The following is a 14,797-nucleotide window of genomic DNA, read 5'->3' as shown; positions in this document are numbered from 1 at the left end:
CGGAGAGCCTTTGACCACTGGAGGCTCCCATATTAAGCTTTTTTCTTGAGACACAGTGCTGAAATTTAACTGCAGCACGGAAAGGAAGACATTTCATGACTGCTTGGGATAGAAATGTGAGAACATGATTAGTGAAAGAAATTCTAATACGGTATGCAACAGGAGCAAGTCTTGAGTGAGACCAACTCACGTGGGAAGTGTAATGCTTTTTAGTTAAAATATAATATTTTTCTATGCACTTATAAAAAGTATTACACGTCTCACCGTGAGACAGAATCACGCAAGACTTATTCGTGCAGCAGAATGCAAAATAGGTGCAAGTTAAAATTAAATTACGAAGAGAGAACCCAGGACTTGGCTCAAGTTAAGCAGCAAAAATCTAGTTTCTATATCTTCATATTCCCCATTGGGATCTTTGGCTTCGGGTTCGATGCAACCATCACATAAAATTAGCCGATTCAGCACATTGTGAGAGAAGTCATATAAATCTTTGAAAGAGTGGTTTATAATCTCTGCCTTCTCATTAAATGGCCTACTCCCGCTTGGAAGAAATATGAACTTAGACACTTTAGTAAAGGCATGGAGATACATTTTAGTTCTCCACCTAATTGAATATGGTCAATTTCTCTTCAAACCACAAAGTGATATTGGCATATTGCTAATGCCAGCAATTTGCATTTACTTTATTAACCAACACCAATGTAAGCATTTACAAACAATCCACAGAAAGATTCAAAACGGGATTAATAAGAATACTTAATTGAGATTTCAAACATTAGAAATGCATTAGTCAAATGCAGTGGAACGGAAGATACTCTTCACAATCAAAAAGATGAAACTACAAGGGAAGAAGACAAAACATATTTAGCAGATTGTTTCAAATATTATCTTCAACAAGAGAGATTACAAGTTTGCAAAAACTGGTTTCAAGCCTTTCACAGGGAAGAAGCCTGAGCTGTCGAGCATAAACATGCTGCACTTAGAAGCCAATTTATAGCATTGTTTGAAAAATGAAAAGACAGAGACCGTGAGTTAATTCAATCTATTCTTGTTCCAGAACAACACCAATCAACTAATCAAACAACATAACATAAGTTCAGATAACAATTTACAGTCTATCAAAACACGAAGATCAAAACAATGACAAGAGAAAAGTCATTGCAATGAGCAACAACATCTACTTAGCATATATTTTCTTTTGGGAAATTCTCCTATAAGACCATCTCACGGATCTTCATCCGCGAGACAAGTTGGATTTTGATAAGTATACATTTTCCAACATAAGTATTACAATTTTCATTATATTAACTCGCCAACTCTAAATATTATATTTTAATTTAAAAGCATCGCATTTTTCATCAAAATACCACATTTGTCATCATAGGTATACACTTTCTCTCTCATAAGTAACAATTAAACAATTTATTCCAGATTTAGTATTGCATATTTTCCACACCCTTCAACAAACCCAGATTTTGGCCTGTTTAAATATGCAAGAAATGCAGAAAGCAACCATTTTGGATGCAGAAACAAGTGCTTTCTCTGTATAGGGGATTCTTGCGAGCAGCTCGCGCTAAACCCCCCATTGAGAGAAGGCAAATCAAGTCTCTCGTGACAGCTGAGTTCCGCCATAATGCCAAGCAAGTTGATCGTAAGAATTTCATGTACATCGAGTACTTACTTCGACGTGGTAAGAAGCAACTTGATCAGCTCAAAAGCCCGGATATTGTTGGGTTGTCGTCTTTAAGTGTTGATTCTTCTCAAACTAAAAGATTGTAAGGTAGAAATCACTATCATTATTCTTTCCCACATTCTAATAATTAACACATTAGTCATTGTTACAACTACAAATGTGTTACCCATTGTTACTTTGAGCTTGCATATTTATGTAACATAAGCAAAGGTCTCAAGTGCTTTATGGAATGAGAAGGATGCTAATAACACAAGGGCCAGGTTTTGAAACCAATAAATATTTGAGAGTTCATTGAAATGATATGCTGTTTCTCTCTCTCTCCCAAATGCAAGAACTGTGGTTGTTTAAGATTGAGTTAATACCTAATTTAGTCTTCGACTATAGTGATTTTTTTTGGGGGTTTTATTCCTAAACGACTTTTTGTGCTTAATTAGGCCATCGACTATGATAGTTTTACCCATTGAGTCCACTATTAAGATAGCTTGGTAATTTCACTTCTATTAATACTCAATTTAGTCATTGACTATAGTAGTTTTATCCAAGTTGGTCTTCTACTATAGAGGTTTTACCCTATTTATTTTTGGCTATAGTAGTTTTTTTTTTTTCGAATTAGTCATTGATTCTAATGGCTGAGGACTCAATTGGGTAAAATCATCAAAATTAAGGACCTAATTAAGTACAAAAAGTCATTTAGGATTAAATTGAGAAAAATCGCTATAGTCGAGTATTAAATTTGATATTAACTCGTTTAAGATGCTAATTATGCTTGAAGAACTTGGAGTTGATTCACCACGAAACGGGGCAATTCCTTGTTCTAATCCTTGTATATTTGCTCACATGAGTGACTTATAGACTAGGATTTCTACGTGTATACCCGTTTGATTCTTGGTTATTTGTTCTCTATAATCCCGTAGGTTGTTGAAGCATCTAGATGATAATATCCCCTAACTTGAGTCCTATTTCTTTATTTTGTATTTATCTTTGTGTATATGTTAGTCTTATTATTTCCTTAAAATTGTTGTTTGCTTAACTTCTTGTTGATTTTCTTATGCTAGTGCCTAGTTGTGATTGCCATATTGCATGCCATAAACCCCAATCCCCTGAGGACGACATTTCACACCCGTACACTCACCATCACTCATTTTTGCTACATCAGTTTGCATATTTAATTGTTACAGATTGCATATTTAGGTGTTCAAGTTTGTAAAGTGAAGTTGAGAATATATAATTACAAAAATGCCACTATATTTTTAAAAATCTATTATGATCTGTCCGATTTCTACAATGTTAGATTGAAATTGTTTTTAATTTGCTCTTGGAAGTGCGTTTTCATGGGATCATGAGCCTATATATATATAGATTTACAATCAAATGAGACAACATCTTCACGTGAGATTGTGAGACACAACATGAATGCATCCAATCAACTACGCGAATGCACACACTCTAAAGTGTGTACACTTAGTCCAACATGACTTACATGAGTGCACATAATTTAGTGCGTGCATTCGTAAAGTAGACTGTGTGCATTCACGTTGTCTCACAGTCTCATGGAAAGATGTTGTCTAATATATATATATATATATATATATATGCTTGAGAGAATTAATTAGTGACAAGAATGAAGGTCGGGACAACATAATTTTCTCCATGTTTGGTTATTGACTTATCAACAAAAAATTAGGTGATTTGACAAAGAATTGTTGATTAACTAGTTTTTGGTAAATGGCTGATTGGGCCAATCAGTCAAAATACAAAACGTTGCTAACACCCGCGTTCTCATCAGCTTCTTGCAATTCATTTGTAAAATGACATTTAAATCCAGGTAAATCCCTAATATGAAATCTCACCTCTCTCAATCGCATCCATTTCTTCTCATCTTGTGACTGCTTTCTTCATCTTCAACCCATCACAGATTAAAAGAAAAAAATACCAACAATGACAACAACAATGGAAACGACTAACTGAGTTATCTTCACATTCGCTGCAATTTGATTCTCGCCATTTTTTCTTGCCCACCGCCTCTCGCCTCTTATTCTTGCTTCCTTCTCCACGATCCTCTTCTCCTCTTCTCGTCTTATTTGGTGTAGAAGAAATGGGTAGGGATTTGGTTTACAAATGGGCTGCAATAATAATAATAATAATAATAATAAATTCTAAATGTAATTAAAGAATTAATTAAGAAATTAACACAATGCCTTTATAGGTAATTTTTACTAGGCATGGGCATTTCGGTTCGGTTATGGATCGAAAAACCGATCGGTCCAAAATGTGAAGAAACCGATCGGTTCGGTTCTGTTCGGTTTTTAACCGAACCGAACCTAAAACCGATCGGTTTTTTTTTTTTTTTTTTTTATAAAATATATATATATATATATTTGGGAATAGGCAAAGTGGCAAACCCTAAGGCAAAGTGAGAATAGGCAGCAGGCAGCACGGCAGAGCAGAGCAGATAGTATAAACCTTAACCAACATAGAACCATTTCCCACCCTATTCCACGCTTCTCTACTGAGACACTCTCCCGACTCCCTCATAGGCTCGCAATTGGAAATTTGGAAGGGCTAGCTTAAGGAACGAAGGAATATACCTTCAGGTAAGATTCTTTTGGTTTTTATAAGCCTTTTTGAACTCTTTGATTGAAATTTTCAGAATTGAAAACTGATCTTGAATTTGCATCTATGGGTAAGAAGTAAGAACGCGTTATTTATGTGTGTTTCGTGTGATTTTTTTTTTTTTTCAAATTAATGTGACCTATCAAAAACTTGGAACAAGAGAAAATTGTTTGTTTTTGTGGTTTATAGTGGAAAGGATTTCGGAGTATGTGTTCTGTGGAGCAGTGAGAAAAAAAAAGTGTGTTTGTTTTGGTGTGTCTTTAAATCGTATTTCTGTTTTCAGCAATAATGCTCCAAACAATGTAAAATGAATGGCTTTATTGTTACTAAGCATTTTCTCCAAGATGTTTTAATTGTTGCATACTAGGTGTTTGCTTAAATTCCTGTATGAATATTTTCATTTGTAAACTTCCAAGTTTGGTAAATCAAAGATTGATGAACTGCAAGGTGTTTAGGATTCATTTTGCTCCTATAGCAACACCCATGCCAATACAGCTATAGCAAGACTAGGTAATGTGGCAAGTATTTCCCACTTTGTACATAGCAATTCCACTATGCCTCAAGTTTCACAATGTACTTCATCTTTTTTGTCAATTACAGAATGTACTAATTGTGAAAATGTTGTTCATTATACAAATTTATGGTCCACCAGAAACAAATATGCTTTCAGTTACAAAAAACTCTGGAAGATAATGAACAAATGCTATACTTCATGGAAATTTTATGGTGCCTATTAGCCCACTTAAGTTTCATCTTTTAGAATATGCAGTTTTAGAACAAACGAAATATGTTATCACAATGTAGAGACATGGTATCACATAATATTATAAATAAAGTACTTTTTGAATCGGAATGGTAGCAGTTGTTGTGTGAGCATATAGTTTGAATTCAATAAGATATTATATGTTCTAATGTGATACTATATTTCCTTTGTTATGATACTACGTATTTTGAATAGTACTCCAAATGTGGGCGTGGTAATGCCGCTGGAAATTTGTAAGTATCATGGATGCGCGACTTTTAACTTTTGTTAAGTTGTTTGATCACTTCAAATTTTTTTACCTTTCTTCTACTGATTTAATAATTGACTTATTAATTTGGGATTAGGCCCGTCTGATTTCTTGCAATCTTTCATATGAACTTGATTTGAAAAGCTCTTTGAATATGTTAAACTTTGGATATTGATTATGTGAATATGTGTTATTTGGTAGTATGTTCAAAAATATAGGAAATGTTCACATTCAAGGGTCTAAAACCGAACCGAAACCGAACCGAAATAAAACCGAATCGAAACCGAACCATTTTAAACCGAACCGAAACCGAACCGAATGCTAATGTTAAACCGAATGGTTTAATTTTTTCAAAACCGAAAAACCGAAACCGAAACCGAAACCGAAAAAACCGAACCGAAAACCGAAATGCCCACCCCTAATTTTTACATACAATCAGGTAAAAGTAGGGCTGTGCAGCGGTCGGGTTCGGGCGGTTCGGGTGGTCGGTGGCTAGAACCGAACGGATTTCGGTTTTATTTTTGTAACCCCAAACCGTTTAAAAAAGGGATGAAACCCGTCGGTTTTGGAGATTTTGATCTCCGACCGACATCCGACTAACCGTCGGTTTAGTCGGGTTGATAAAAAAAAAATTAATGCAAAAACTAAATTACTATTACAATTTTAGTCGAAACCTCAAAAAACTAAAATACACACAAAATCACATCTAAAATCCTAATCATTCACAAAAATTTAATTACACCAAAATACAAATCAAATTACAACAATACAACTGTCATTCACTCATTCACAATTCACAAAGAGCAATTAAACATTTAAATCACAGCAGGTCAGCAGCACAGATCCAGCCTCCAAGCCTCCAGTAGTCCAGCCTCTAATCCTCCATTACCTCCAATAGTTGCCTAAATCCTAATCCTCTTCCTAATTATATTCAAAGTTAGAAAAGATGAAAACTTAAAAATGTAGTAAACTTGCCAAAATATATAGTATATACAATATTACAATATAATAACTAATAAGTATATTGTTATTAGTAATAACAGAAAGTTAAGATTGGGACAAAGTGTGCTCAGATTGCTTATTTTTCATATCATGTAAGGATTGGGGGAAATTGCCAATGACCTATGGATTGACCACAGTTCATGGCAACATACCAAACCCAATCCAACAAATGAACAAATCCCAGATTTCAGAGTATGGTGGAAGCATCATCATTGCACTGGGCAGTTATTACTTATTAAACATTTAAAAAAAAAACAGAGAAGAGAGACAGAGAGATATACCAGACAGCATCCTTATACAATTATACTTACAACCATTCCAATTTCCAGTGGTCAGTGGATAGTGTGAATCCTCAAACCTGGGGCAGTTATTAGCCACTGAGGCTGCAAACTTTCCAGCCAGGGAGGCATCACATCAACTCAACTCATCATTATGTAGAGCCACAGCCACCAGCCCACCATGGTTCCATGCTCAGGCAGTCAAGCAGTCAAGTACTCAAACATACACAATTTAGTTTTAAACAGCACAAGGCACAACTCACAAGCATAAGCAGAAAACAGTAAAACAGTAAACAAATAAAGATATGAAATAGTTTGAAATAATTTACTGGTATTGTAGGCAGGGAAGAACCAACTCCAGTGCAGAACTCTGCACACAAAAAAAAAAAAAAATAAACATTAGACTTTAAACTAATTAACTAAAAAATAAACAAACTTATAATTAAAGTTAAAACTTATAAGAATAATTACCTTTTTCAAATTTCTCAACCTCATCAATGTTTTCTTCAACTGAAAGAGGCTGATTGTGCAACCTAAGCCAATCTTGTGCACATACAAGTGCCTCCACAATTTTAGGAGTAAGAGAACTCCTAAAGGCATCAAGAACTCTCCCACTTGTACTAAAGGTTGATTCTGATGCAACTGTAGAAATGGGAACAGCAAGTATATCCCTAGCCATTTTAGAAAGCACAGGGAACCTTCCAGCATTAACCTTCCACCATTTCAAGAGGTCAAATTCACCATCCTCTTCTATAATTTCCTCACTCAAATAAACTTCCAACTCAGTTTTCTTTCTGCCTAATTCTCCACTCTCCAATCTTTGTTTTTTTAACTGAGATTTTAACAAAGATTGGGGTCTCCCAACAGAAACTGGATCAGACAAAACAGTAGGGGGAACAGACTGTTCAACAGGAACAGGATCAGACTGGACTGGGAAACTTGTCACATAATCAACATACAACTCCTTCAAGTCTTTCATAACCTTCTCAAACAAGGACTTGCCATTTTCATCACCATATAATTGATTAAACTGATATGGCATGTATTCAATTTTGTCCCTAGGATCCATTATATTTCCATAAAAAATCAGAAAATTCATCTTGTTTGGATCACCCCAGTATTTATCAAACTTGGTCCTCATATTCATCCCCATTGCTTTAACAGAATCAGATTCAGCTCCCACTAGACCAGTAAGTATGCAAGATAAATCAGACACTTCAGAGAAGAAAGTGTTAGAAGTTACATACAGAGAACCAGATATCCTAACAGTCATTTCATAAAATGATTTCAGAAATTTCACCAACCCTTCTACTACCTCCCAATCCAAGAAATTAGGAACATTCCCACCCAAATCAGATTTGAAGGAAGGGTCATAATCTTCATACACTTCAAAAACCTTTTGATACAGCAAAGCAGTATGCAGCATCAAATATGTGGAATTCCACCTTGTAGGTACATCAAGAACCAAAGAGTTTTTGGCTTCCACCCCAATTAAGTCAGCAAGCTCTCTAAATTTTTGGAGCCTAGCAGGAGAGCTTCTCATATACCTAACAGAGTCCCTTACCTTCTTAACAGAATCATCAGATTCCTTTAATCCATCTTGCACAACCAGATTAAGGATGTGAGCAATGCATCGCATATGCAAATACTTACACCTTACTGCAGTAGAACCCCAAGACAGCATTTTCTTTTTTAAAAACCCTATGGCAGTATCATTGCTAGAAGCATTATCAACTGTGACAGAAAAAATTGACTTCAACCCCCACTCTAGTAGGCAACTTTCAAGTGCCTTAGCTATGTATTCCCCCTTATGTGAAGAAATAGGGACAAAGGAAATGATTTTTTTCTGTAGCTTCCACTCATGATCTATGAAATGTGCAGTAATGCACATGTAGTTGATTCTTTGTACAGAAGTCCAAGTATCAGTAGTGATACTAACCCTTTGGCAGCTAGTCTTAAAGAAATTCTTCAAATTAACCCTCTCATCAGAATAAATTTTCAGAATATCCCTACTTACTGTCCATCTAGAAGGAATTTTGAACATAGGACAGCAAACAAGAATAAATTTCCTAAAACCTTGACCCTCCACAAACCTAAAAGGTAGCTCATCAACAATAATCATTTCACAAAGAGCTCTCCTAATCAACTCCTGATCAAAAACCCAGGTTCCTAAAACCCCTGCTGCACCTTCAGACTCAGTTAAACCAGAACTAGGGGCAGGAGAGAATGTGAGTAGAGATTGCCTAGTATCCTTAGAGTGAGGATTTTTTAAGCAAGTCATAATGTGATTTCTCAAAGTAGAAGTCCCATGTCTTTTGGACTCAGATTTGTAAGACTTTTTACAGTATATGCACACTGCTGAGACAACAATGTTATCTTTGTTCTTGATTTTTTCAAAGTGATCCCAAACAGGAGATCTGGTTTCAACCTCTTTTCTTTTTTTAGGAACAGATGGAGGCAAAGGCTGCTGAGATGTATCTTTCTCTACAGCTTCAGCTCCCATATCATGTTCCACATTTTGAGAGGGAGGTTGACTTCCAGACCCACCAACACTTTCCATCTATAACATATAGTAGGAAAGTATTAGGGATCTCATTTCAAAATCTAGAGCATTTCAATTTCATCATTAATAAGCATAGTTCAGACATTGCACATTTCATCATGTATGCAGAAATGCAGAATTGCAGATTCCACAATAACACAAGCAATTTAAGGGTCATCTATCCATAAACTTGGCAACTTGCACAGTTTCACACTTGCAAGTTACAATTTACAAAACACAAAGAAATCAATAATCAGGCATTCAAGCAAAGTATGCAAATACTTTTTGATGCTCATCATTTATATGGATTTCACATCCCACTAATCCCAATTAGGGGCTAAGGCTTCCACCAAAACAGACATTCAGATTTCAGGCATTCAAGATTTTTAAAAATGGATTTCAGACTTTCAGTAAGCACAATAACACACAGAAATCCATAATCATTAATCAGGCATTCAAGATTTCAAGCACAGTAAGAGCACAGTCTTACTTTAAAAAAATATAATGCTCATCATTTATATGGATTTCACATCCCACTAATCCCAGTTAGGGGCTATGGCTTCCACCAAAACAGACATTCAGATTTCAGGCATTCAAGATTTTTAAAAATGGATTTCAGACTTTCAGTAAGCACAATAACACACAGAAATCCATAATCATTAATCAGGCATTCAAGATTTCAAGCACAGTAAGAGCACAGTCTTACTTTAAAAAAATATAATGCTCATCATTTATATGGATTTCACATCCCACTAATCCCAGTTAGGGGCTATGGCTTCCACCAAAACAGACATTCAGATTTCAGGCATTCAAGATTTTTAAAAATGGATTTCAGACTTTCAGTAAGCACAATAACACACAGAAATCCATAATCATTAATCAGGCATTCAAGATTTCAAGCACAGTAAGAGCACAGTCTTACTTTAAAAAAATATAATGCTCATCATTTATATGGATTTCACATCCCACTAATCCCAGTTAGGGGCTATGGCTTCCACCAAAACAGACATTCAGATTTCAGGCATTCAAGATTTTTAAAAATGGATTTCAGACTTTCAGTAAGCACAATAACACACAGAAATCCATAATCATTAATCAGGCATTCAAGATTTCAAGCACAGTAAGAGCACAGTCTTACTTTAAAAAAATATAATGCTCATCATTTATATGGATTTCACATCCCACTAATCCCAGTTAGGGGCTATGGCTTCCACCAAAACAGACATTCAGATTTCAGGCATTCAAGATTTTTAGAAATGGATTTCAGACTTTCAGTAAGCACAATAACACAAAGAAATCCATAATCATTAATCAGGGGAATAGGGGATAGGGCTTCGGGCTTCCACCATACTGGAAAATAATACACTACATTGCTAGAAGCCTAGAAATTAGGCGAATAATTTCACAAAATCAGAGTATATCAATATCAAAATTCAGAACCCTAAATCAAAGAGCTTGAAATTAGGGTCACAACACTATCACAGATTCACTCATTCACATGAGTCACAACACAGGACACAGAATCAGAGAATAACAAAAATCAATTAGGGTTTAGGGGTTACCTTGTTTCTCAGCAATAATCCCCCGAGAACAGAGGGCCTTCGATTCCTAGCAAGCAAACTGCAACCCTCTCGAGTCCACAGGTCACCGTCTGTCCGTCTCTGCGTCTCACCGATTCAGGGACTACCGAACTAGGGCTTCCACCGGAGACTTAAAAGTCTCTGATTCTCTAACTCTCTTAGAAGTTAGAACTGTAGAAGAGACAACGAGAGTACGAGACTACGAGAGAGGAGACAGTAATCTAAGAACTCAGAGAAGAGAGAACAAAGAGAGAGGTTGAGAGAACTCAGAGAAGAGAGATTGAGAGAGGTCAAGAGAAGTAGATCTACTAGAGAACGAGAGAATTCTCTAGGTCAAGAGTGAAGAGGTGCGACTGCGCAAATGAGCAGATCTGGAATCTTCGCAGTATATATACTATGCTCATACGACGTCGTATATATGTGCAGAATGCGAACCCTAGCGGTACATCGGGTTTTCGGACGGGTTCGGGTGGCATTACTGCCACCCAAACCGAATTCATTTGAACCGCACAGCGCGCGGTTCGGTTCGGTTTTGGCTTGTTCGGGTTCGGTTATCCTCGGATGACGCATTGCGGTGGTCGGGTCGGTCGGGTTCTTCGGTTTGGTCGGGTTATGCACACCCCTATCTTTAGCAGTTAGTGTGGTGGTAGTATCCCTCTCAACAGGTAGTTTTGTGGTGGTAGTGGTATCCCTTTCAGCTATCTTCAGGTGTTAATCCAATATCCCAATTTGGTGAGGAAATTGGACATGCCCTTGTTGTCTTGGTGAAGGTCTCCTCAAGTGTCTGACATTTAGAGCTGTCAAAATGGGTCCAATCTGTCGGGTTGAGCCTGTTTAACCCGTATTTTAATTGAGTTGGGTAAAAAAATCTTAACCCGGCTCTTATTTAACCCTATCCGTATCTAAGCTAAACGGGTTGAGCCCGGATAATACGGGGCAATTTTTTTTTTTTTTTTTTTTAATAGCTAAAGCATGTAGGCAGCATACGTGAGCCAGACTGCCAGACAAGCAGACAATGAGACAGGCAGCACCCGTGACCATTTCCCCATTTCCCTTTTGGGCATTTTCCCATTTCCCCTAAAAAATTAAAATAATAAAATCTCTAAATTCCTTAATCTCCCCAACTCCCTATGTCCTTCCCGACTCGCTGCCCTGCCCCTGCGTCTCTGCGATCTACGACGGCCGGCGGAACTACCAACTCAGACAAGCGACTGCCCATCACCACTTCTCGCAGCTCTGGTAATTCTCTTTTCTTCCCATTAGGCCCTTCTTTATATTCCTTTTTCTTCCTTTCTACTTGCTTTATACGTAGTCATTCTCTGCCTTTTCTGTCCATTCTTGCAGTCTATCAGGTCCTTGTATTTCTACCTTACTTTCCTGTGTTTTTTTTTTTTTTTTTTTTTTTTTTTGAAATTTATTCTTCTATACCCGTTTTATCAGGGCTGCATAAATGTGTTCTGCTGCCTAATCTTTAGAAGTACTATTATCAATTATGTGTCTTTGCATTTGATTTGGATGAGAAAAATGGTTGCTTTCTGCATTTCTTGCATATTTAAACAGGCCAAAATCTGGGTTTGTTGAAGGGTGTGGAAAATATGCAATACTAAATCTGGAATAAATTGTTTAATTGTTACTTATGAGAGAGAAAGTGTATACCTATGATGACAAATGTGGTATTTTGATGAAAAATGCGATGCTTTTAAATTAAAATATAATATTTAGAGTTGGCGAGTTAATTATAATGAAAATTGTAATACTTATGTTGGAAAATGTATACTTATCAAAATCCAACTTGTCTCGCGGATGAAGATCCGTGAGATGGTCTTATAGGAGAATTTCCCAAAAGAAAATATATGCTAAGTAGATGTTGTTGCTCATTGCAATGACTTTTCTCTTGTCATTGTTTTGATCTTCGTGTTTTGATAGACTGTAAATTGTTATCTGAACTTATGTTATGTTGTTTGATTAGTTGATTGGTGTTGTTCTGGAACAAGAATAGATTGAATTAACTCACGGTCTCTGTCTTTTCATTTTTCAAACAATGCTATAAATTGGCTTCTAAGTGCAGCATGTTTATGCTCGACAGCTCAGGCTTCTTCCCTGTGAAAGGCTTGAAACCAGTTTTTGCAAACTTGTAATCTCTCTTGTTGAAGATAATATTTGAAACAATCTGCTAAATATGTTTTGTCTTCTTCCCTTGTAGTTTCATCTTTTTGATTGTGAAGAGTATCTTCCGTTCCACTGCATTTGACTAATGCATTTCTAATGTTTGAAATCTCAATTAAGTATTCTTATTAATCCCGTTTTGAATCTTTCTGTGGATTGTTTGTAAATGCTTACATTGGTGTTGGTTAATAAAGTAAATGCAAATTGCTGGCATTAGCAATATGCCAATATCACTTTGTGGTTTGAAGAGAAATTGACCATATTCAATTAGGTGGAGAACTAAAATGTATCTCCATGCCTTTACTAAAGTGTCTAAGTTCATATTTCTTCCAAGCGGGAGTAGGCCATTTAATGAGAAGGCAGAGATTATAAACCACTCTTTCAAAGATTTATATGACTTCTCTCACAATGTGCTGAATCGGCTAATTTTATGTGATGGTTGCATCGAACCCGAAGCCAAAGATCCCAATGGGGAATATGAAGATATAGAAACTAGATTTTTGCTGCTTAACTTGAGCCAAGTCCTGGGTTCTCTCTTCGTAATTTAATTTTAACTTGCACCTATTTTGCATTCTGCTGCACGAATAAGTCTTGCGTGATTCTGTCTCACGGTGAGACGTGTAATACTTTTTATAAGTGCATAGAAAAAATATTATATTTTAACTAAAAAGCATTACACTTCCCACGTGAGTTGGTCTCACTCAAGACTTGCTCCTGTTGCATACCGTATTAGAATTTCTTTCACTAATCATGTTCTCACATTTCTATCCCAAGCAGTCATGAAATGTCTTCCTTTCCGTGCTGCAGTTAAATTTCAGCACTGTGTCTCAAGAAAAAAGCTTAATATGGGAGCCTCCAGTGGTCAAAGGCTCTCCGGGATGCAGAAACAAGTGCTTTCTCTGTATAGGGGATTCTTGCGAGCAGCTCGCGCTAAACCCCCCATTGAGAGAAGGCAAATCAAGTCTCTCGTGACAGCTGAGTTCCGCCATAATGCCAAGCAAGTTGATCGTAAGAATTTCATGTACATCGAGTACTTACTTCGACGTGGTAAGAAGCAACTTGATCAGCTCAAAAGCCCGGATATTGTTGGGTTGTCGTCTTTAAGTGTTGATTCTTCTCAAACTAAAAGATTGTAAGGTAGAAATCACTATCATTATTCTTTCCCACATTCTAATAATTAACACATTAGTCATTGTTACAACTACAAATGTGTTACCCATTGTTACTTTGAGCTTGCATATTTATGTAACATAAGCAAAGGTCTCAAGTGCTTTATGGAATGAGAAGGATGCTAATAACACAAGGGCCAGGTTTTGAAACTAATAAATATTTGAGAGTTCATTGAAATGATATGCTGTTTCTCTCTCTCTCCCAAATGCAAGAACTGTGGTTGTTTAAGATTGAGTTAATACCTAATTTAGTCTTCGACTATAGTGATTTTTTTTGGGGGTTTTATTCCTAAACGACTTTTTGTGCTTAATTAGGCCATCGACTATGATAGTTTTACCCATTGAGTCCACTATTAAGATAGCTTGGTAATTTCACTTCTATTAATACTCAATTTAGTCATTGACTATAGTAGTTTTATCCAAGTTGGTCTTCTACTATAGAGGTTTTACCCTATTTATTTTTGGCTATAGTAGTTCTTTTTTTTTTTTTCGAATTAGTCATTGATTCTAATGGCTGAGGACTCAATTGGGTAAAATCATCAAAATTAAGGACCTAATTAAGTACAAAAAGTCATTTAGGATTAAATTGAGAAAAATCGCTATGAGAAAAAATCATCATTTACCCTTCTCCTATGCAGACAAATGAGAAATGATATGCACACCCAGCAGATGGACAATGACATGCAAGCTCTGCATAGTAAAAAGCAGGAAGAGCAGCTGCTATTCCACATATATAGAGAAAGA

At 36.3% G+C, this 14,797-nt stretch overlaps 3 protein-coding genes across 5 annotated transcripts in view; 1 reads left to right on the top strand and 2 right to left on the bottom strand.

Moving 5' to 3' along the window:
- LOC116022805 (protein MOS2-like) overlaps positions 1–14,797 on the bottom strand; it is a 29,094-nt gene that overhangs the window by 12,811 nt on the left and 1,486 nt on the right. The window lies entirely within an intron of this gene.
- LOC116022806 lies at positions 4,098–14,133 on the top strand. The gene is made up of 3 exons (XM_031263687.1): positions 4,098–4,287; positions 11,684–11,957; positions 13,692–14,133. The coding sequence occupies exons 2-3, from the start codon at positions 11,849–11,851 to the stop codon at positions 14,018–14,020; spliced, it is 438 nt and encodes a 145-aa protein (XP_031119547.1). The 5' UTR covers positions 4,098–4,287; positions 11,684–11,848; the 3' UTR covers positions 14,021–14,133.
- On the bottom strand, positions 6,226–9,156 carry LOC116023346 (zinc finger BED domain-containing protein RICESLEEPER 2-like). The gene is made up of 3 exons (XM_031264342.1): positions 7,068–9,156; positions 6,926–6,966; positions 6,226–6,237 (listed from the first exon to the last, which is right to left on the bottom strand). The coding sequence occupies exons 1-3, from the start codon at positions 9,154–9,156 to the stop codon at positions 6,226–6,228; spliced, it is 2,142 nt and encodes a 713-aa protein (XP_031120202.1).

This window comes from Ipomoea triloba, chromosome 6 (assembly GCF_003576645.1).
Source record: "Ipomoea triloba cultivar NCNSP0323 chromosome 6, ASM357664v1".
In the NCBI taxonomy this organism is placed as follows: Eukaryota; Viridiplantae; Streptophyta; class Magnoliopsida; order Solanales; family Convolvulaceae; genus Ipomoea; species Ipomoea triloba.
This window is presented reverse-complemented; position numbering and strand designations above follow the sequence as displayed.